Source organism: Neolamprologus brichardi, chromosome 15 (assembly GCF_056152115.1).
Source record: "Neolamprologus brichardi isolate AB-2024 chromosome 15, ASM5615211v1, whole genome shotgun sequence".
Taxonomy (NCBI): Eukaryota; Metazoa; Chordata; class Actinopteri; order Cichliformes; family Cichlidae; genus Neolamprologus; species Neolamprologus brichardi.
Window position 1 is genome coordinate 16,820,845 of NC_142118.1, and position 24,365 is coordinate 16,845,209.

The 24,365-nt window shown below is 41.3% G+C and overlaps 1 protein-coding gene across 1 annotated transcript; it reads left to right on the forward strand.

Moving 5' to 3' along the window:
* Positions 1-1,920: 1,920 nt before the first annotated feature.
* On the forward strand, positions 1,921-13,085 carry ak7a (adenylate kinase 7a). The gene is made up of 18 exons (XM_006792696.2): positions 1,921-2,143; positions 2,230-2,379; positions 2,997-3,111; positions 3,358-3,452; positions 3,529-3,639; positions 3,787-3,870; positions 3,955-4,043; positions 4,136-4,226; positions 5,182-5,259; positions 5,690-5,839; positions 9,918-10,046; positions 10,263-10,368; positions 10,675-10,803; positions 10,889-10,972; positions 11,059-11,256; positions 11,627-11,844; positions 11,945-12,103; positions 12,195-13,085. Exons 1-18 carry the CDS (start codon positions 2,066-2,068, stop codon positions 12,222-12,224), a joined length of 2,094 nt encoding a protein of 697 aa, XP_006792759.1. The 5' UTR covers positions 1,921-2,065; the 3' UTR covers positions 12,225-13,085.
* The last annotated feature ends 11,280 nt before the right edge of the window (positions 13,086-24,365 follow it).

Sequence of the window (24,365 nt, forward strand, 5' to 3'; positions counted from 1 at the left end):
GTACAGGGGATTTGGTCTAAAGAAATGAAATGAAAAACAGTCATAAGTAATTGTAAATGTGCTTTTGGCCGCCAGCTCGGCCACCATTCGCGCCAGCTCCTCCCTCTGCTGACCCCACTCCTGGATCTGCCGTGCCTCCCGTCCTGGGTTTCGGCACCACTGTAAACGACCACGGCAGACCCAGTGGCATTTTGATGCTTTTTATTAATGCTTGACGGTTGATGTCCACAATACTCACAGAGCTGCAGCTCTCCCGCTGCCGGCTCAACATTATCACAACAACAACAACCACAGGACCCAATACAATATTTAATTCGGCGGGGCGTGATTGCGGATGCCGTACAGGTGCGTCCGCCTCCTCTGCACGGCACCGCAGACCACGCCCCGCTACAAGATCAAATATCAATGACAAAAAAACAACTATAAATCAACATTATTACAACGTCATTAAAGTTAGAATGTCGGTTAACCACAGTATTTAAATGTTGTTTCAACATTGACATTTCAATCCTGACCATAACGATGGACCAGATGAAAAATCAACACCAATTCAATGCCGTCTTGCTGTCTGGGTTTTAAAGTTCATATAGATAACTAACTGAATATTTCATTGCTTTGCTTTATATGCACCTAGAACATTAAAAGAGCTATCAAAGCTTTGTCATTGAACAGGAATAAACCCTGCAACAACCCTTAACCTCTTAAGCCCCAAGCCTACCTGATCTCCTTCTTTTTGCCCCCGTATCAGGGGGCGTTGGGGCTTAAGAGGTTAATAATGTATTCTTCTCTCAGTCCTGTAGTGCTGCTCCTGCCATTACAGCGATTAGGTGCCAGATGTTTGACTATATTTGATAAACAGCATGTTGGTTGAGATGTTGATCAAACTATCAGTTGATACAACTGTCAGTCATCAAACACTATATTAACTAAAATGATCATACAGTTAAATCAACACACCCAAGTTGGTTAATACAAAAAAATATGAATGCGAAATCCTTCACAAAGCCAGGGTTAACTGCGGGATTATCATATCAGTGTGCTTATACTTTATCTTCAAAGCTTTTTGCTTTTAATTGAACTGCAGAGCCTTCTTATAGTGATAGTGCCAGCTCTATAAATATGTGAGGTGCCATGAAAGTTTACATATTAGTGTTCCATTGTCCTACACCTACATGCTCATAGGTGGGACTGTTTTGTGCATGAGTATGTGGGAGGTCAAGACAGGGATGTTGGTCTCTATCGGATAATAAACTGGCAGTCCCTTCAAGAAAAACTGCAGTGGCTATAGAGGAATTACAGTGAGAGGGAATATAGAAAAAATATGTTTTGGTTTTATACAGCCCATAGAAAAAGCTGTACAGATAACATGAATGGCATGTGGGGTGCTATACAGGACTCAGACATTAGCAGCATGTTTAATCATTTTAACAATTGGTATCTTATTCTCTCTTTGAAATATTCCAGCTAATTGTTTTGCATGTAGCTAACTGTCACTTTAATTGAAAAAAAAAACAAAACTCACAGCCCAACCCTGTTAGCAGTCCAGAGAGGTACAGCCTCACCCTGTTTCTTCATGCTACTATCTAAAAGGTAAAGAATTGGGCTGGAAAGAAAGAGAGGGAATGAAGAGGAAAGAGGAAGGCAGAGATCTAATAGTGGGTGGAAAGAAAGCAGCAAACGAAAGCAAGGAGGCAATGAGAGGGCGTAGTAGAATAATAAATTATTTATTTATTTAATTCAAATTTTATTTAATTAATGACACGTCTAATTAATAAATTAATTAATCATTGACACATTTAATTAATTATTTAATGGCGTATTTAATTAATTTATTTTGTCACTCCTGGCCCTCCATACACCTTGCCATGGAAGCGCTCGAGAGCTAGCTAGCGAGCTTCATTGGCTCAGCCATAGCAACAGTAGCGAGTCCCTAGCAACATTTAAGAAGACTAGGTGCAAGATGGAAGTTTCTCTGTCTTTCTCGTATTTCTCATTTCCTGTTGTAAAACTTACAGTCTGGTAATAAATATAGCTTTTTAAATCAGTCAAGGCGTTAGTTTTTAAAATGGGGGACAACAAGCAACAAACTAAGCGAATTTTTATCAACGATGTTGACAGATATTCCTCCAAGCACATCGCGAAGGTAAATATAAGGAAAAGAGAGTTTTTATTGTTCCTGCCTAACCGGTCACATTAGTCCATTTTAATATTACTGACTTGTCTGAACAGTTTTTAGCCTCATGCGTGGTGACCTCTGAGGATGAGGAAGAAGCAGAGGCATTAGCCTCCCCTGAACGTGAACCTGCTTTCCATGTCGTCGGTACGGTGTCTCCTTCCTCTAAAGGTGAAAAGTGGGATTTTCTACGGGAGAAATATGAGGTGAGCGAGGTGCTAAATGCGAAAGACTGTGGGACATTGTCATGATCTGGGGTTGCTCCAGTTGGTTAGGTTAGCAACATTATATGCCAAAAAAAATTGGGTCAGCTGAGTATGTGAATATACTGAATGAGGAGGTTTTTCCATCAGTGGGTGCTTTTCTTCCCTGATGAAACAGATATACATGCAAGATAAACGCCAGGGTTCATTGGGCTTAAGGCATAAAGGGGTGGCTCTGGAAGACATCAATTTCACACATGGATTGGCCACCACAGAGTCCAGACCTTAACCCCACTTAGATTTAGTGAAAAATAAGTGCAACTCTGTATAAAAAAATGTCATGGCATTGCATAAAGTTATCCAATTGATACTCCTGCAAATGTGTGTCGTCATCAAAGCTAACGGTGGTCCTATGAATAATATTCTGTGTGACATTTTTTTGCTCCGGGCAGTGTGTTTATAGAACATGATACGTTAAGATTCTGATAAGGACAAATAATTTTTAAAGCTGTATTTTTAAAACCAATTATTTTTAGACTAAGCAACTTAAATTTAAATATATTTATGGACACAGCAAGAACAATTGAAAGTTTAATAGGGTATACAATTTCCTTTTGCAGTCACCAAGCAGTGATGAGCTCCTCCAGCACCTGCTGGAGTGTGATGTGGTGGTGTACAACATCTCAGAAAGTGCCACACAGCAACAGGTTGAAGAAGCAACGTGGGTGCTTACAGGTATGACTGTAAGACTTCTACAAGACCAGTGAAAGATTAGATTTTTTTTAATCATAGACAAAGATTTTTAAAGGCCGGGTACCTTTAAAGGGCACTGTTTGCAAGATTGTACCTAAATCCCATCATGTGCTTATTTTAAATTTATTGCTATCTATCTTCATGAGACAACATTTAAAAGAGACTGCATTGTTCCAATAACATGCTAATGTTGTTTGTCATCCCTGCCTGTTCTTCTTTTACAAACAGCCCTTCATAATGAGATGCTGAACTTCAAGTCTCAGAAATTGTTCATCTTAGTCTCCACTGTAATGACGTGGGCCATGACTAAACCTCAAAACCCAGTAAGTCTGGAGAAAAGCTAAACAATGTGTGAACTTGTCAGATTTCCATGACTGAGAGTGTAATCTTACTCTTCAGGATGAAACTGATGCTCTGGTATCAGAGGAACAGTTCATAAGAAGAAGGCCTCGCCCTGCTTTCAGAAACCACCACAGTTTGGAAAAACTTGTGCTAACACTGGCTAAAGGGGTAAGATTATGATGCTGAAAATTGCAGCATCCTCCAAAATATGTTTCACAACAACAGGAGCAATTCATCCCAAGATTTCATAAGGATCCCAGGAAAATAAATATATCTAAAAATAACTAAAAGTGCTCTGATTTTTCAATCTTGCAGAAAAAGTCCAAACTTGCCGGTTATGTTGTAGCTAGTGGCCTTCAGTATGGAAAGGGGGAGGACCTCTTTCATTACTTTTTCAAGGTAATATTAACACATTAACACATTTTTACACTGCATGTCTTTGCCTATACTGCTTGAATAATATGTATTTGGTATTTCTAAAAGGTTTCTTGGCTGATGGAGTTTCCAAAAGTTCCCATATTTGGACAGGGCACAAATTACATTCCCACGATTCATGTATCTGACCTTGGAGGGTGAGTTTATTTAACTGTACTTCTGCACATATGCTATATATACTTGGAGATAAATGGCACAGACCTGGACTAAATATATATTTGTCTTACAGAGTGATCCAGAACATCATTCAACTCAGACCAAGACCAAAGTACATTGTTGCTGTTGATAATTCCAGGAACACTTTAGAGGATATTGTACAGGTGATTTTGTGATTCTAATTTCAACTAGAACAGCTAGACTTTTCATTATGAAGAAAAACAGTAGATTGAAAACTACACTCACTGGCCACCTTATTAGTTATAGTAATTCAGTTGCTTGTTAATGTGAATGTTCAAACTGGGAAACTGGGAAAGTAGGGAAAACTACTCACATGGGCTCACCAAAATATATATAGCAACAGCAAATAACACACCATGCCACAAAGCTCAAATCATCTCACACTTTTCTTGAAGATGACAGACAGATGACATCATTTCAGTGTACTCAAATGGCCTTGCCAATCACCCGATCAGAATCCAATAGAGCACCTTTGAGATGTGGTGGTGGATTTTGAGATCCAGCTACTGTGTGATGATGTCATGTCAAAATTTCTGAGGAATTTTTCCAGCACCTTGATAAATCTATGCCATGAAGAATTAAGGCAGCTTTGAAGGTAAAACGGTATCTAATAACTAGTAAAGAGTGCCCCATAAAGTGTCCAGTGAGTGTATTTATAGAAATACAGAAGTATTTATAGAAATAAAAAAATGTAACAAAATTCAATAGAACCCACTTTGTGGGTTACTTGCATGTGAATTGATTGTCATTTTAACTGACTTTTTTTATTTTTATTTGAATTTTATTGAATTTTATTTTATTTTATTTGTATTCTTTCACTTATTGTTGCATGTGTGTTGTTGCTGCCTGTGTTTGAGTAATTTCTGTAACTGTGAGACATCTGCTGCTGCCTATCTTGGCCAGGTCTCCCTTGAAAAAGAGGTTTTTAATCTCAATGGGATCTTCCTGGTTAAATAAAGGTTAATAAATAAATAAATATAGGAAGAATACTCTTTTGAGGTGATGAAAATCCAACTGAGATCCTTTGTCAGAAGTCACGTTTGGCAAAGAAGGAGAAAAACACACAAAACAATCTGTTTCTTACCTTTATGTCTTTAGATGATAAGTCATGTGCTTGGACCAGAAAAAATTCAAAAATTACCACCACAGGAAGCGATTGTCATGAAGGCGTTTAAGGTACTGTAAACTATGTGATTTATTTTATTTCATTTTAAGATGATTTTGATTTTTTTTCTGCCTATAATGCAAAGATCTAGAGCTCTACATATAAGTATTTGAAGCAGAATACTCACCCAAGCTTAGTACTGCTATTACTGTCACTTGCAAATGTAAATGTTTTCTTTAGTCCCTGAAAGTGTTGCAATAACAGCTTGTGACACAAGCAAAAGACTCAAAAGTTTGCATTCAATTTCTGTTGTTGAGAGATTTAAAATGTATTTTCTTTCCGAGTTGTTTGCTGTTACAACTCCAGTTTCTGTAAATATGGATCAAATAAACCATCTGCTGTTTGTTTGGCTTGTAGTAAACATCTGTGCTATTTGGATGTTTGCTGAAAAATATTTATTATCAAACACACTGTTGGTAATTTAACACCTTTTTATTTCAGCCAGAGGAACTGGAGTGCCTCGGCATCAACCTCCGCCTGGAGACCTTTATCATAAATGACTTTTTCAACCTAAGCTGGACGTCTGAAACCGGGATGGTTGAAAACATGGATAACATTGTGCAGGAATACAAAGACACCTGGCAGCTGCTTGTGAGTGTTCCAAGTCTGTCAAATTAAATTTCACCAATCCATTTATGCAAATTAGTGCATCTTTTAGGATGTGCTACATCATTTGCTTAATCCATCCATCCATCCATCTTCCTCCACTTTATCCGAGGCCGGGTCGCGGGGGCAGCAGCCTAAGCAAAGAGGCCCAGACCTCCCTCTCCCCAGCCACCTCCTCCAGCTTATCCGGGGGAACACCAAGGCGTTCCCAGGCCAGCCGAGAGATATAATCTCTCCAGCGTGTCCTGGGTCTGCCGCGGAGCCTCCTCCCGGTGGGACATGCCTGGAACACCTCACCCAGGAGGCGCCCAGGGGGCATCCTTGTCAGATGCCCAAACCACCTCAGCTGGCTCCTTTCGATGTGGAGCAGCAGCGGCTCTACTCTGAGCCCCTCCCGGATGGCCGAACTTCTCACCATATCTCTAAGGGAGAGGCCAGCCACCCTTCGGAGGAAGCTAATTTCTGCCGCTTGTATCCGCGATCTCGTCCTTTCGGTCACTACCCACAGCTCGTGGCCATAGGTGAGGGTAGGGACGTAGATCGACCGGTAAATTGAGAGCTTCGCTTTTACACTCAGCTCCCTCTTCACCATGACGGACCGGTGCAGCGTCTGCATTACTGCAGCTGCAGCCCCAATCCATCTGTCGATCTCCGGCTCCCTTCTCCCAACACTCGCAAACAAGACCCCGAGATACTTGAACTCCTCCACTTGGGGCAGGAACTCATCCCCGACCCGAGTGGGCACTCCACCCTTTTCCGGCTGAGAACCATGGCCTCAGATTTGGAGGTGCTGATCCTCATTCCCGCTGCTTCACACTCGGCTGCGAACAGCTCCAGTGCGAGCTGGAGGCCCTCACCCGATGAAGCCAACAGAACCACATCATCCGCAAAAATCAGAGATGAGATTCTGAGGCCACCAAAGCGAAAGCCCTCCGCCACTTGGCTGCGCCTAGAAATCCTGTCCATAAAAATTATGAACAGAACCGGTGACAAAGGGCAGCCCTGGCGGAGCCCATCACCCACCGGGAACGAGTCCGACTTATTGCCGGCAATGCGAACCAAGCTCTTGCAACGGTTGTATAGGGATCGAATGGCCTGTAGCAATGGGCCAGACACCCCATACTCCCGCAACACCTCCCACAGGACACCCCGAGGGACACGGTCGAATGCCTTCTCCAAGTCCACAAAACACATGTAGACTGGTTGGGCAAACTCCCATGCACCCTCAAGTATCCTCGAGAGGATAAAGAGCTGGTCCAGTGTTCCGCGACCAGGACGAAAACCGCATTGTTCCTCCTGTATCCGAGGTTCGACTAGCGGACGAACTCTCCTTTCCAGCACCCTGGCATAGACTTTCCCGGGGAGGCTGAGGAGTGTGATCCCCCTGTAGTTGGAACACACCCTCCGGTCCCCCTTCTTAAAGATGGGGACCACCACCCCGGTCTGCCAATCCACAAGTACTGCCCCTGATCTCCATGCAACATTGCAGAGGCGTGTCAACCAGGACAGCCCTACAACGTCCAGAGCCTTCAGGAACTTGGGGCGGACCTCATCAACACCAGGGGCTCTGCCACCAAGGAGTTGTTTAACTGCCTCAGTGACCTCGCCCCCGGAAATTGGCGGGTCATTCCCCTCATCCCCAGATTCTGCTTCCTCCTCGGAAGACGTGTCAGTGGGATTAAGGAGGTCCTCGAAGTATTCCTTCCACCGCCTGACAATTTTCTCAGTCGACGTCAGCAGCGCTTCGCCAGCACTATACACAGTGCAGGTAGAGCACCGCTTTCCCCTCCTGAGACGCCTGACGGTTTGCCAGAATCTCTTCAAGGCAGTCCGAAAGTCTTTTTCCATGGCCTCTCCGAACTCCTCCCACACCCGAGTTTTTGCTTCAGCCAGTGCCCGGGCCGCATTCCGCTTGGCCTGTCGATACCTGTCGGCTGCCTCCGGAGTCCCACAGGCTAACCAAGCCCGATAGGACTCCTTCTTCAGCCTGGTGGCTCCCTTCACCTCTGGTGTGCACCATTTGGTTCGGGGATTACCACCACGGCAGGCACCAACCACCTTGCGGCCGCAGCTCAACGCAGCAGCTTCGGCAATGGAGACGCTGAACATGGTCCATTCGGACTCAATGTCCCCAGTCTCCCTCGGAATGCTGTTGAAGCTCTGCCAGAGGTGTGCGTTGAAGATCTCGCAGACTGGGGCCTCTGCTAGACGTTCCCAGCACACCCTCACTACGCGTTTAGGTGCACCAGGTCTGTCCAGCGTCCTCCCCCGCCACCTGATCCAACTCACCACCAGGTGGTGATCAGTTGACAGCTCAGCCCCTCTCTTTACCCGAGTGTCCAGAACATATGGTCGCAAGTCTGGTGATACGATTACAAAATCAATCATCGACCTACAGCCTAGAGCGTCCTGGTGCCACGTGCACTTATGGACACTCTTATTTTCGAACAAGGTGTTCGTTATGGCCAAACTGTGATTAGCACAGAAGTCCAATAACAAAGCACCGCTCGGGTTCAGATTAGGGAGGCCGTTCCTCCCAATCACGCCCCTCCAGGTCTCGCTGTCGTTACCCACGTGAGCATTGAAGTCTCCCAGCAGGACAACAGAGTCTCCAGGTAGAGCACCTTCCAGCACCCCCCCCAGGGACTCTAAGAAGGCTGGGTACTCCAAACTGCCACTTGGCGCATAAGCGCAGATGACAGTCAGGACCCGTTCCCCGACCCTAAGGCGCAGGGAACAAACCCTCTCATCCACCGGGAAAAACCCCAACGTACTGGCAGCAAGCCGAGGTGATATTAGAATACCCACCCCAGCCCGCCGCCTCTCACCAGGGGCAACTCCAGACTGAGACAGAGTCCAGCCCCTCTCCAGGAGACTGGTTCCAGAGCCCAAGCCATGCGTAGAGGTGAGCCCGACTATATCTAGCCGGTACCTCTCAACCTCACACACTAACTCAGGCTCCTTCCCCACTAGAGAAGTGACATTCCATGTCCCTATTGCCAGTCTTGGCAGCCGGGGGTCAGTCCGCCAGGGCCTCTGCTCCTGGCCGCCACCCGGCACACAATGCACCCGACCCCTATGGCGCCTCCTGCGGGTGGTGGGCCTGCGGGAGGATGGGCTCTCGGGCACCCTCCCCGGGCCTGGCTCCAGGGCGGGGCTCCGGTAACCCTATCCCGGGCAGGGTAAACTGTTCCCTCGATGTTCTATTCATAAGGGTCTTCTGAATCGCTCTTTGTCTGGTCCCTCACCAAGGACCAATTTGCCATGGGAGACCCTACCAGGGGGCAAAAGCCCCCAGACAACATAGCCCCTGGGATCCCTGGGACACACAAACCCCTCCACCACGATAAGGTAGCGATTCACGGAGGAGTCATTAAGCAAACTCATTTGCTTAAGTCATCATAAATTTTCAGAAAACCTGAAATAGAAAAGAAAATACTTTTCTCACTTTTTTCCCAGTATATTTGTATATTACACATCATTATATTACTATAGTATTATATTGAATTCATACGTTCTGATTTGTGGAGAATTTAAAAAAAATACCATCTGGTCATTCTGCAAAAAATTGATCAGATGGTAGGCACTGCAGCTGCAGATGAGGACACTGCATTGCTCTGAATAAACTGCACTGACCCTGAATAATCAATTAAGCAACTAATTATGAAGAGCTCATCGATTCATCTTGGGATCCATGCCCATCCATGTGTTCAGTTTGAAGAGATTTTTAAAAACCTATTGAAGACCGAAAGTTGTCCCAACTGTTAACTGGAATGTGTGACAACAACGTTAGCTCTTCATTCCACTGCCGTAATCACAAGTGTTAAATACGACTGTGTGTGTGAATCATAGACAGAAAATGAGTATGAAAATGTAGGTACAAATGTATGTATCCTACAAAATGTAGGTGTCCCACTTGGTGGCAAGAAAACTGAAAATTGAGCTACAATGCATCCAGTGTTTGTTTGTGTATCTCTCGCTTGTTCTTTCATGACAGCTGATCATTTCTGAAAAACAAAAACTTTTCTGAATCATCAACTTTTTAAAAATTGTTCTTGTTTAGCCCATTCGAATCTTGCTGCTTGGACCTCCAGCTGTGGGGAAAACCACCCTTGCAGGAAAGCTCTGCCATCATTACCGGTTGCATCAAATCAAGCTCAAAGAGGTCCTCGAAGAGAAGATTGCACAACTGGTCAGTGGAAGCAGAACTGCACATACATACCAGACAGTTGATTTTCCTCTCACTGCTGTCCTGTAGCTACAGGAAAATGCCCTCCTGCCCTCCTGTGGAAGTCTTTCTGTAAAGACAGTCGATGTACTAATGCATGTGTACTTTGAGACTTGTTATCTGGTACCAGTGAAATTTAAAAATAAAGAAAATCTCTTATGTTTCTTTTGTATGCTGCAGAAGGAGATAGTAAATGGACCTAACCCTGAAAAAATCAGTCAAGAGATAATGACTGCTGCACAGACACAACTGGGGAATATTCACAAAAGCATGAAAGAAAATCAAGGTTGGTAACAGAATTATAACCCTAAATAAGATAATCTTGTGAGGCTGAAAACTGCAAAACACGTTTGATTTATTTAAAAATCTTTCTTTGAAGTCCTTTTCAGTCTAGGGTTTTTTTTCTTTTACTTGAAACTTACTTGAAAAGTCTCTAAAACAACACACTTTTGTGGAGGGATGGACAGCATTGTAAATCACAATTTGTCAGGGTCTCTGTTTCGAAAGGCTTCAATTTACCCAAACTCTCAGATTCTGTGTGTCTGTGTTCAGATTTCTGTGGTTTATTCAAACTAGTGTTTTGTTCCATCAGGTCGACTGGTTGACCGTCTCCTTTTTGACATTGTGGAAGAAAAACTAAACTCAAAGCCATGTAAGAACCAAGGCTTTGTTCTTGATGGTTTCCCTAAGACTTATGAGCAAGCGAAGATGATTTTCTCTGGTAGGTTTCATCAATTATTTGAGTCACTGTATAATCTTTTAAAGTCTTTGTCTCATAAAGTATAGCGCTTGTTTCTGTTGCTCAGATGTGAATGTGGATGAGGATGCTGAGAAAGATGATTTGGCATTGATGTCCAAAGCACCAGCCTACAAACAGGCCATCACTCCAGGTTGTTTATGTCTTTGTTATGTCTTTGTCTAAGCCTTTGCTGACTTATTAGAATGGACTTAATTCTGTTTCCAACATGTGTTGCAGAGTATGTTTTTGCCCTTGATGCATCAGATGACTTCCTGACAAGGAGAGTACAAGGACTTCCAGAAAATGTGGCAGAAAAAATGCGCTACACCCAGGATGAATTTGTACCTCGCCTGACAAAACACAGACAGCTCAGTGGAGCTGAGGAAACAGTGTGTGACTACTTTGATCAGATTGAGATTCACCCATTACATATCGGTACTGTCTGCAAAGCCACTACAACACTGCACTCTGATAAACTGATCACAAACAAGAGACAAAGAGTACTGAAGAGCCCATAAATGATAAACCATGAACAGAACAGTAAAACTGTCGAACATTTCAGAACATGTTTGGTGGATGTGAGAGTGTTCGACTCTGTCTCCATATTGTCTGTTTCTATTAGTCTTTTGCTCTTTTCAGCATCAGGGGCCAGATGTATAATATTATGTAGATTCAATGTGTAACCCTATACATGTGCAGAAAGGTAGAAAGTAAACTGCAACTATTATTAGCAGTCAGTTACCCACGAAAAAAAAGGTCTTTCCTGTTTACAGTGGCTCTGTTTGTGTGATTTCTTCTTCTCCAGAGGTCAGGACAAATGATCCAGAGTACACAGACATCATGAAGATGATCACACGGGTGGTGGGCCCTCCCAAGAATTATGGCTTGAGTCCAGAGGAGCAGAAGGAGCAGGACCAGAAAAAAGAGGAAGAGGGGAGGCAGAAACGGTCCGCAGAGGCTGCTGAGAGGAAACTCAGGAATGAGGCTGTACTGGCTGAGATGGCTGCTCAGTATGAGGACTGGGTAAGTAACACTGTGTCCATCAGAGTGTTTCATACCAGAAGATGCAGAGGAGCAAATGACTCTTAAATACTAACTGCAGGTTAAATATTTTAATCATTAGCAGAAAAAATTATCAGAGGTGAAGAGACAAGAGAGTGAGCAGCTGGAAGTTCAAGCTCTTCCCCTGCGAAACTACCTGATGAAGTACGTGATGCCCTCGCTCACTGAGGCCATGGTAAAGTGCAGCAAGATTAAACCGGAGGACCCTGTTGACTTTTTGGTATTTAAAAAAAAACCTTTCCAACAGAATTACCTGTGTTGAACATCAGTGAGCTGATACGGCAGTTGAATTTTTTTTATTGTTTTTTCAGGCGGAATATCTTTTACGACAAGAAGAATGAGAATTGCTCCGATGAAGGCCGTGCTCCGATGCTGTTGATCAGCATTTTTATGTTGTTACACTGTTACAGTATTGTAATTAAGATGAAATGGTTTGAAAAGAATTTTGTTAAAGAATGTGTTATCTGCACACTACAAAATGAACTCAGCATTCAATTAAAAAACTTGTACACAAAGCTCATCACCAAAAATAAATATTTAACATTGACAGTAAAATTAACTTTTAACGGTTAATTTTTAACACACCTTAAGTATCAATTGTACTACATGCTCATAGGTGTAGTAAAAGTATGATTACAGCTCTGTCCCCTCTGAGCATCCAGCTGGTGGGTGACTCAGCTCAGACTATTGCTGAGTAAGCACTTACTGGAAGAACAACTATGCTGGGACTGGTTTTATGATAACACGGTACTCTTCAGAATTAACACAGTGTAAGGCTCTGCAGGTAATGAAGTAGAACTTTGTAAATATATTTTTCATTGATATATTGTTACACCTTGTTCATATGGGATGGAATCTAATGTATTTTCTGCATATGTTAATGTTTATCAAAATAATAAAAATAGATGTTGCTTTTCAAGTTATTAATAAAAAAAATTAAATAAAATTAAAATGCAAGGGAGAAATTCAGTGAGTAAAATTTGAGACTTCAGTCCAGCCATTTTTTTTTAAAAAAAATTGTTTTTTCAACACTAGATGGTGCAGGTAGTCTTTCTGTAAACTTTACAGAGAAAGGAAAGATTGTTACTTCAGTTAATCTGTTTGGGTTTTTTTAATTATATGTTTCTCAGTTCTTCCAAATAACAAGGCAGTGTTTATGTTCTGCTGTTCTGCTTTCTTGCTGTGCTGAATAAATTAGTCTGCACAAAGAAAAAGCCTTTGTTGTCATATTCTTGTAAAATATGTCATAAAATAAGAGTGGGCCATTCCTGTTGTAGTGGTCATTAAAGGCAAAGTCTGCAGTCTGCTTTGTAGTCTGTGACTGAGGAGGGAGCTGTCTCTAGGCTCACTTATGCTCCATGGAGAATACAGTGGCTTGCAAAAGTATTCGGCCCCCTTGAACTTTCCCACATTTTGTCACATTACAGCCACAAACATGAATCAATTTTATTGGAATTCCACGTGAAAGAGCAATACGAAGTGGTGTACACGTGAGAAGTGGAACGAAAATCATACATGGTTCCAAACATTTTTTACAAATAAATAACTGCAAAGTGGGGTGTGCGTAATTATTCAGCCCCCTGAGTCAATACTTTGTAGAACCACCTTTTGCTGCAATTACAACTGCCAGTCTTTTAGGGTATGTCTCTACCAGCTTTGCACATCTAGCGACTGGTATCCTTGTCCATTCTTCTTTGCAAAACAGCTCCAGCTCAGTCAGATTAGATGGACAGCCTTTGTGAACAGCAGATACCAGACAGGTCAGGGATAAAGTTATTCAGAAATTTAAAGCAGGCTTAGGCTACAAAAAGGTTTCCCAAGCCTTGAACATCCCACAGAGCACTGTTCAAGCGATCTTTCAGAAATGGAAGAAGTATGGCACAACTATAAACCTACCAAGACAAGGCCGTCCACCTAAACTCACAGGCCGAACAAGGAGAGCGCTGATCAGAAATGCAGCCAAGAGGCCCATGGTGACTCTGGACGAGCTGCAGAGATCTACAGCTCAGGTGGGAGAATCAGATTCCCTGCAAAGGTCCCGTTTGCAGTTTGCCGCAAGCCATGTGGGGGACACAGCAAACATGTGGAAGAAGGTGCTCTGGTCAGATGAGACTAAAATGGAACTTTTTGGCCAAAATGCAAAACGCTATGTGTGGCGGAAAACTAACACTGCACATCACTCTGAACACACCATGCCCACTGTCAAATATGGTGGTGGCAGTATCATGCTCTGGGGGTGCTTGTCTTCAGCAGGGACAGGGAAGCTGGTCAGAGTTGATGGGAAGATGGATGGAGCCAAATACAGGGCAATCTTGGAAGAAAACCTTTTGGAGTCTGCAAAAGACTTGAGACTAGGGGGGAGGTTCACCTTCCAACAGGACAACGACCCTAAACATAATCCAGGGCAACAACATATCCATGTGTTTGAATGGCCCAGTCAAAGTGTTTTGTACCACTTGTGCCCTGTACATGAAACAAGTATTATCAGTTATTTGGAAAAAACAAACAAACTGCTTAACGCAGTTCTACAGTCGCAAGATTCAACCTGGACTGGCTGTAAGGTAACACAGAAATAACACACCCCACATTTCTTTGAAAGTGAAGTCAATCAGAGGCTTTCCAGATGGCATTGCTTGGTGCATGAAAATCTTCATGTATTTTTCTGCATTCATAATTTCATCAGTTTTAATAAGATCCACAACTGACTGAAATGTGGCTGTAAACCATTACAGAGCCTCCACCGTGTTTTACAGATGGCCATAAACACTGTTGTACCTTTCACCTGACCTCCTTTGTTCATACTTGCAGTGACTTGAACCAAAAATGCTCAAATTTGGATTTATCACTTCCTGTTTTTCTGTGTATCTCGTTTTTTTCTAACAGGCTGCTAGATATTACTTTGCGTCGCAAGTAATATCAACCCTCCTTTTAAATTGGTGTGGTTTCAACCACCTTCTAGGGCAGCATTTCTTTCCCTCAGCCCTTGTGCCACATATTGATATATTGTTCCACATTTTGGTTGGCTCTAGTTTTTAAAAGACAACACTATATTATTGAGGTGTTTCTGATGCCTGGCTTTTCTCCTCTGGCTATGAAGAAAGCATGGAAGGCTGTCATCATGGGTCAAATTCAGGTCAAATAACCCATCACCCTCTTTTGCTGCCTTAGCTACACAAATAATTCACTCAATCAAATAAACTGAGTGAAAAAAATCATTCAAATAAGTCCCAAGATGTTCAGATTTCAGTAGAATTTGTACGATAGCATAAAGTAAATTAGATGCAATTACAAGAAATACTGAGAAACTACTGAAGTAAAGGTGGTGGAAGGCTTTTCAAAGACTCGTTTCAGTTTTACAGGAACATGACATAAAACGACACGCATCACATCATATGTCATCACATGTCCCTTTAAGGCTGTCTCACAGCATTAACAGTGTGTTCCATATTATCCTATACACATACATAGTCTCTGACTCACATTTAGCTTCCTGAGATTTGGTTAACCTTCCTGTTGAGGGAACTATTTACCACTTTAGGTAATAAATGATAAAATCACATGCATTTACACTGATCTGTGCCCAAAAGGTGTGTCTGCTGTATAAACCATTCTTTAATTCTGGGATTTTCCTTCAATAATAATTCAAATTTTAGCATGTAAATCACATCAGAATAATAGGAGATCTACCAAACTTCTCAATTTGATGGCAATGTCCTTGCATGTGTGGAAGAGATGGAGTGTAGAGGAGGAGTAAAATACTGGTGAGGAAGGGTATAATTAGCAGGAGGTGAAAGGTTCGTCTCAATCAGCCACAGTAAGTGTTGGCAGTCACACTGTGAGAGCCCGACTGGTCTGGCAGAAGCAAATTAAAACAGATTTCCCCTGCAGAGAGCAGGTCCAGCTCTGTCACCGATATTTAATTTCATATTTATTGAGCGATCTCCTGCCAAACTCCCATAGTTCCCATAATTCATGTCAGTGTAGATGTGTGCATGGTTTAGCTTTTACTGGCCCCAAAATTCAGCCAGCTCCTCCCTCATTTCCAGTATTTTACTGCTGGGAAAGGATTGTATTATCCCACCTATTAAAGGCTATTTTCTTTTTTAACTATGTACTTTTTTGCAGTTTTGGTAAAAGTTTTATTTTTAAAGGAACTTAATGTGAATGATTCTCATAGTGTTAACATGCACCACTTGTTTACATTTGCCAGATATCAATTTAGTTTAATTTCACCCATCTGGCATTCCAGAAAAGTCAAAAGGAAAGCTGGGAATTTGTTGTAAACAACTGTAGTATTTGTTTCTGAAAGCCAGCACATGAGCTTGTCCAACTGCTGTTGTACTAAAACTTCTCACCTGCTCTGTTGCATGTTAGGAAAAAGGTGTTGAACCGGGGTTATGCAATTGCGCTCTCCTCTTTGTTGGGAATCCCCCTTTTTCTGTAAAGTCCACTCAGAAATCACTTTTGATACTTAAGCTGACGGAAAGGATTCATCTGTGTAACTTCATGGACGGTTCAAGATCATAGAAAGAAGGTTTGTGAAGACCTTTTCACCTGGTGGTGTTATTCCATTGGATTTTGTCCTCAGGGTCACTGACCTACTGTTAGCTACGCGAGTCCTGAGAAAAAAGAGTAGTAGTCATTTATTTATGAACTGCTAGCTAAGCTCTCCACTGTATTCATGCACGCAGTGAACAAATATGAACAACAGTTTACAGTTCAAATCCTTCCATAAGTATCAATTCAAAACCACAGACACGAAAAATATGGAGGCAACACATGGTCTAATTAATTTTCCACTGTTGATTTAATAGTAAAACTGAGAGTCATATTGCACATCTAAACATTCATAAAAACTACATCAAAGAGTTGAGTGTTCACTTGTGAAACTCCTCAGCAGTAACAGCCAGAGGTCAGTGTCTGGTCCACGATAATGGCTGCTCTCCAGTGGAAAACCTTTAATCCTGGGTGCCAGGAATAGTGAGAACTTTCACCTGAACAAGCAGCAGACAGGGAAGAAAGGTTTTATTCTGTGATGAAGGGCGTCAGCTCAAGCAGATGAAATACAGAAGACTTAAAATGGAAAGAAAATCCTCTTCCCTTGACCTTCTTTAAATCACTTGTTTCATTTATTTCATCTTTATTTTGAGTGCAGTTTTCCTCTCGGTGCTTCCTGATTCTACATCATCATGTTTTTCTCTTCTTTTTTCCTGGATGTAGATGTAATGTGTCGTTTTAAGTTCGTACTGGGGGATTTTATCAGTAACACATCTCATGCAAAGCAATGTCCAAGTCACTGTTGGTTACAAAAATAATAATACCATTGTGCAGCCTTTTCATTGCACGTATGATTCAACCACCCCAAACATCCAGCCTCCATCAGAACCTCCTCTTTTATTTTCCAAGCACAACATTCACCTCCATTTCCAAATAGAGGAACCACATCACCCCTCCCATCTTAAAACAGACCATAACAGCCCTGCCCTCTTAACCTGTTACCCCCTTTTCTCCACCTTCCTTTGGGTACCCCTCTATTTTTTCTTTCCCCCTCCTTTTTTTTACCATTGGAATCCATTCATTCACCCAGCTACCATAATAATATAACTGAATATTATTAAAATATAATAAAATTAAAAATGACTTCACTTTTTAAAACACATATGGTCTTACATATGTCCATCCATACATACATAGTTAAATACATACATCATCACCATTGCCTTGCCATAAATTCCATTAATCTTGTGCTTCCACGAATCTGCTACAAGGAGGCTAGGTCTCTTAATGGGTGATTATGTAGGTAAGAATTATTATCACAATTTTTCAGCTAGTTTTCAAAGTGCCTTTATTTGGTTTTTATTCCTAAAATAATTTTAGAAATTTCCATATATCATTTTTTTTTGTGACTCTTTTGCTACTAACTGGTCCAATTATTCACCAGCTAGTCGCTGTGTCTGCTGTTTGGTGCTGAGCAGGAAGGTCACTGTTGTTTTTTAAGTAATTTCACAAACAAACGAGGGCTACAGTCCCAGACAATACATCTGGAGTGAGTGTGAACCTGGATCCATAAATCCACACATAACAGATGGAAACAGGGTTACTATTTCTCAGATCAAAACTGGCTGTGGTATAACACTGAACTGTAAATGGACATGTCAAAGCATTTCTTACAAAAGCAAAAAATAGATTATTGTGATAAAGAAATTGAATATAGATATTCATAACCTAGATGTCTGTTTGATAGACATAAACAACACCTGTGTTCAAATTGCATCTATCCACAGTGTATCTGATGGTATTGTGTCTCATTTACTGCGTGGTAATATTTATTGTGCTAACTGTGTCTTCACACTGTCGAAATGCACCTAAAGCCAGAGTGTTTCTCGTGAGTTTGTTACTCTTCTCGGAAGCTACAATGCTTTGTTCATTTCATTTTGATTGAATTTTTGAACAGAAACTTTCCACTGGGGACATGCAGCAGACATTGAGGCTGCATTTTTAATGCTGGCATGACTTTTAGTTAATAACTCTTTTTTTAGCCAAGACTAAATGTCGGGAACAGATGGTCAACTGGCTGTTGCTCAATGTAGAAATGCTTGCTGGGTAATTTGGGAACTTCACTTCCTAGTTCCTATGTCTTTGGGCTGTGGGAGGAAGCCGAATTACCCAGAGAAACACACAAACAGGAGGAGAGCATGCAAACGAATGAAATACTTAGTCGGGCTACAGAGACAGGTGGGGGTCATGTTGTTTTGTGTTTCGCTGCTTGGACGATAGTACCGTTTACATGCCCTGTTTATTATCTGAAGACTATGAGCATAAAGTTCAGATAATAACTGCATTATGCAGTATAAATACACATAGCACACAACACCCTTCCACTTCTATCACTTTTCAGATGTAGTTAAATTCCCCTGCTTATCTTATACGGGTCATTTTAGGTGCTGAGCCACACAACAACTGTGTGTGTGTGTCAATGTGTGTGTGTTTGTGAGTGTGTGTTTAAATTCCAGTATATAGGAAATATGTTGTCATTTTCTCCATTCTGCAATCCATTTTTCACCTACAGCAAATGAGAGGCAGAAAAGACTGAATATATTCATCCGTGTAAAACCGTAAAATTACCCATGGTGCCGAGTAGTCTGCACACAGCTTGTGTGTCCCAGTGTGTGTGTGCTTGTATTAATCTTGTTGTTGAGACTCAGTTTAGGGTTGGGGTGAGGGTTAGAGAAGAGTCAGTGTGAGGGCTGTGGTGGTCTCAGCTGTGTTGTTTTATCTGCTGGGCTTCCAGTCACAACAACCTCTACCACCCCTTGTACAGGTCACGCACACACGCATGCAGTGGAAATAGCATGCCACCCCCGTAGTGGTCACCCTAACATCTGCTGGTGGTTGAACATGTTAGACTGGGACCACACACACACCTTTATACCCATGGCTCTAACTGGATGGGGAAGTGTAGTGAACCATTTCTGTATTTGTCATTGTGATAACACAGAAAAACATGTCATAGATGTCACATGTAATCTTGCATATCTTGTCTTCACACTTTAAGGAATAAATCATTCCACTGCCATGTATCAGCCACACACACACACACACACACACACACACACACTTTGTGTTTAAAAGCAGTGCTTGCTTTTCTTGGACAATGAAACTGACGTTGCAGCCCAGTCCGTGGCAGTGCGTGTGTGTCTGTGTCCATGTGTGTACATACAGACATGCTTTATTGTGCATGCAAACCAGCCAACCATAGGGGCAGGGTCTAAGAGGTCAGACGTCATTTGTTTTAACCAAAATGATGTCTGTGTGTTCCTGCTGAAGATGTGGTTTCGCTAGTTTTCCAAATTATGTTTTTGCCACATCATGTTAGATTAGAGGTCTGTAACCCAGCAACACTAACTATTACTGTAATCCGATGTAAGTGTCTGAGAGGGGGACACAATATTGTGGAACAGAATGAGACAAATACTTTGAGTCCTTAAACTAGTCTGGGACAGAATCCTTACAGAACATATGTAGTAGAACTGCAAACAAATGTTAACATACAAACAATGATCTCAAGCATTAAACACGCAAATTAACTTCTTCATAAGATTTCTGGAATGGGAGGATGAAGGTTGCATAAAGCAGTCTGCAGGATAGAATGACAGATGAGCAGGGAAATTTAAAGTACGCAGAGTGGAGGCTGACTGTTTGAAGATGTCGGGCACAAAGTTGATGTTGTCAACACTTATTTGACAGTGTGGGAAAGTGGACATGATGTAAAGAATAGACTAAAAGCCAAACAAGGAAGCAAGCAGATTATTGATTACAGATCTTCCCACATGAACTCATGCAGGTTTTATATAAGCAGTAACAAGAGGTCTTCAGATATTACAGATATTGCATCAGCAATGCCACAAAGAGGATGTTAAAGTCTTAAATTTTGCTAAAAAACTTGTGAAGCTGCACTCACCAGCCACTATATGGCATACTTTTATTCCGTTCACCTGGTCATTATGTCAAACATTTAATCAGATAGTCACATAGCAACACTGAGACAACTAGAGGTGGGAATCACCATACAACTCACAATACGATATTATCACAATACGATATTATCACAATACTTAACGCACGATACGATATTATTGTAATTTTTTAAAAATATTTTGCAATATTCAAATTCTGTACATAAAGGTAAACTTTATCAATATTCATTTTATCTAATATCAAAGTCTCACACTCAGTCTTTCTCTCATTTTAGTCAGTTTTATTGTTGACAAACTGAACGGTTTGTATTACAGTCTAGTCCAACTTAACTGAACGCAACCATCTGGTACAATTATAGCTATTCTGAACTATTCAATTTATGAAAACTATGCAGCCCATTCAGCAACTGAAGAATTTGAAAGTAAATTAAAACAAAATATAATTTTACATTAAATAAAAAAGTTTTAAACTTAATTAAAATAAAACATGTCTTAAATTAAAATAAGTAAACTGTCATGTTTATTGCTGCCAAAAAAAAGTTAAACACATTTGGACAGTGAAGGAATGTCAGGATTCTTGCTCAGAAAAAGGAAGTCTGAAGTCAGAGCATGTTCCAGTCCACAAAAAAATTGTTTGTAACAAAATATCGATTTCTGCTGTCCCTGTATCGATACATTATTAGCAAACAAAATATCACGATACTACACAGTATCGATTTTGTCCCCCACCCCTAGAGACAACCCGCTTAATTTCAAACTGATCATCAAAATAAAGAAGAAAGGTGATTTAAGTAACTTTAAATGTGGCATGGTGCCAGAAAAACTGTTGATCTACTGAGATCTTCCCGCAAAACCATCTCCTGAGTTTACAGAGAACAACACAAAAAACAGAAAATACTGGATATTTTCAGTAACAGTTTTCCGGATGAATATGATGTTGATGTGAGATCAGAAGAGAATAGCCAGACTGCTTCGAGCTGCAAGGCAACAGCAACTCAAATAGCCACTTGTTACAACAACCATATAGAAGATACAGAAGAGCATCTCTGAATCCACGTTATTGAACCTTGAAGCAAATGGGCTAAAGCAGCAGAAGACCACACTGTGTGCCACTCCTGTTAGCTGAGAAAAGGAAACCGAGACTACAATTCACACAGGCCGATAGAAGATTGGAATAAAACATCGCCTGCTCTGATGAGTCTTGATTCATTCTGAAACCTTTGGATGTTAAAGTCAGCATTTAGTGTAATTACGAAAGCATGGATCCATGGCACACCCCATAGCACTAACATTGCGCCAACACCAGACTACCTGAATATAGTTCCGGAAATTGCATCTTCTGATGTTTGCTTCCAACAGGTTAACACATTTTGGGACTCTATATAAAACTGCACCTTAACACCTTAAACTTTAGCCTACCATAAACAGTTACTGCAGTTGTTTTGCTAAACAATTAAAGCTACACACGGAAGAAAGGTTTCTTATACCTTTACGAAGTTTCTCTTGATCATGAAATCATAAAGTTAAAGGTGTTTAATCTGCTGGCTTTTAGCACCATCTAATCCAGACAAGAAGGGGCTGTGAAACCCACCTTAATAGTCCTATAACAAAGAAAGTAGATCTGTATGACCCATTTTTGTTTTTTGTTTTTGACACAAGTCCTGAAAGTCTGTCAAAGGTCAGCCACTTCTGGAAAATTTCTCCACCATCTGGACCCTTTCAAAACTTTTTAAACAAGAAGTCACCAACTGCATAATTGTTATAATTTAGCATTTCAAAAATAATCTTGCTTTAAATAGATCACTTCACTGCAGTTGTTCTCTAAATTTAGATGACTGTTGTCCCAACACTTATGATGAGATAAGACTTTGAACGTGCAGCTAATTCATATCATGTGATTCCGAAGGTTTTACTCGCCCCCGTCCTTTGAGCATGTGGAGTCCTGCTGCTTCATCTGGCAGCTCTTTTATTTGTGTGTTCCTCTGCACTAGATGTTTATGATTATGTGGATATTTACCGTAAAACGGGGTGATGTGTTGCGTTATCACCCCGTTTATTACATTCATTGTCAAACAAAATGCTTTGATATAAATAAATACGCTAAACAAGTTAAACCTTGTGGGAAATCTTGAATGTTAATCGTTAATTTGTTTCCTTTTGCAAAATGGATGTTTCTTATTTCTTGAGTACTCAACACATTACACAAAAACACAAAAAAAATCATACAATTTGTTTTCCTTTTTTTAAATTTTAATTTATTTTGTGTTTGTTTGTTTTGGTAGAGATTTTATCAGCAGTTAATGGAAAAGCAAATGTTTCTGCATGCTTGTTTCCATCCCAAAAATATTTCCTGTGTATTCATATCAGCTACTTAACACATGGCACCTTCAACACAGGGTGCAAAAATGGGAATCACTCATCTTCTTAGTAGCAGCCACCACTTCTTTAATCATTTTGGAGCATCAGTTTAAATTTCAAGTACAGTAAATATCCAGTTTAACTCCCATCAACCTCAGAATAAGCAGCTCATAATCCGAGGGAAAAGATATCTGAGCAGCTACCTTCTGCGATGGTCTCTCTCTCTGGATGACCAAAATGAGGATGTTTGAATACAAAAAAGGAACATGTGACGTGTGATCCAATACAGAAAAAATAGTGGAGAATCAGATTTCCATTGGCCATTCAGTAAAGTGGATTTTCAATGGGAATCCAGAATCGTGAAGAGTAAAACAGTCACCTGGCTATAAATACCTGGAGCAGTTAAAAATGTAGTGGAATGACTCCACTAAATGTTGCGTTTTTCATGCAATAACATTATAACCCCCCCCCCCCACACACACACACACACACGCGCTCACACACACACACACCCCTATATTTAACTGTGATTCCGTGGGGAACCCAGGCTCCCTCAAACCCACAGTCTTACAACCGTTCCTTCGACATTTGAGGCTCTGTCACATTTATAGGTTGCGCTTCATATCCTCCCTATGGAAACGATTACCTATGATGACATGGGGGACCAGTTTTGTTTGTCACATTTCACTGTGTCGCCCAAACTCTTAACTCCGTGTGCCGTTTACAACTATTTATTATCAACATTGCCATATGGTTCTGCTATAGATTGTACACGTGACTACACACAAACATAAGCAGCGGTTTTCGCAAGCAAAGGACCACACATTGATAGCTACACAGCTTTACAGCTATAATTGCTACATTTGATTAGATTTCAAGTTTAAACTATAGAAGCAGTTTTAACGTTTCACTCTGAGATTTATTTTGTGGACCCGACCATTCTTTCATATTTTTGTGCTTTGCAAACTCACTCCAGGCCCCACTTGCAACATACAGGACCTAAAGGATTGCTAACATCTTGACTCCAGATACATCGGCACAACTACAGAGGTCTGCTGGAGTTCACGCTTCAACAGTTCAGGGCCGTTTGTGCAGCAAAAAGGGGAACCATCACAATATTAGGTATGCGGTTGTCATGTATATAGTACTTTTAGTGACAACTCAAAGAGCTCCTAAATTTTAAAACAGAGGAAGAAAATCTAAAACTTTCGACTTTATTGTATGTCAGTGGTGAAGTCTTTGGGATCACTGAGGTTTGTCTATGACATGACTACGTCCCTACATGAACAAAAGCAGCTGATGATATGGGATGCATATCTCTGAAAGACTCAACACATCACATTATTCTGAGTGAATTATGAAGGCTGCATAGATCCAGTTTTCCTCTCTTCTGTATTCCCCATATGTGTGCTTGTTTTTGTTTTGTTTGCGTTTTTGTAGTGAAGGAAGATGTATAGCAGCATAGAGGTTATTTAAATGTGTAACAGCCAGCCCATTTCCTTCTGTCAGGACGGCTGTGCTAAATCACGCAGGCCGAGCGTCACTTGAAATGAGTGTGAGACGGAAAGACAGCAGAGACAGCAGAGTCTAGAGTCTGAAAACACCAGTGTCCATTCAAAGCAGCTGGGTTTCTGTTATTATAAACAC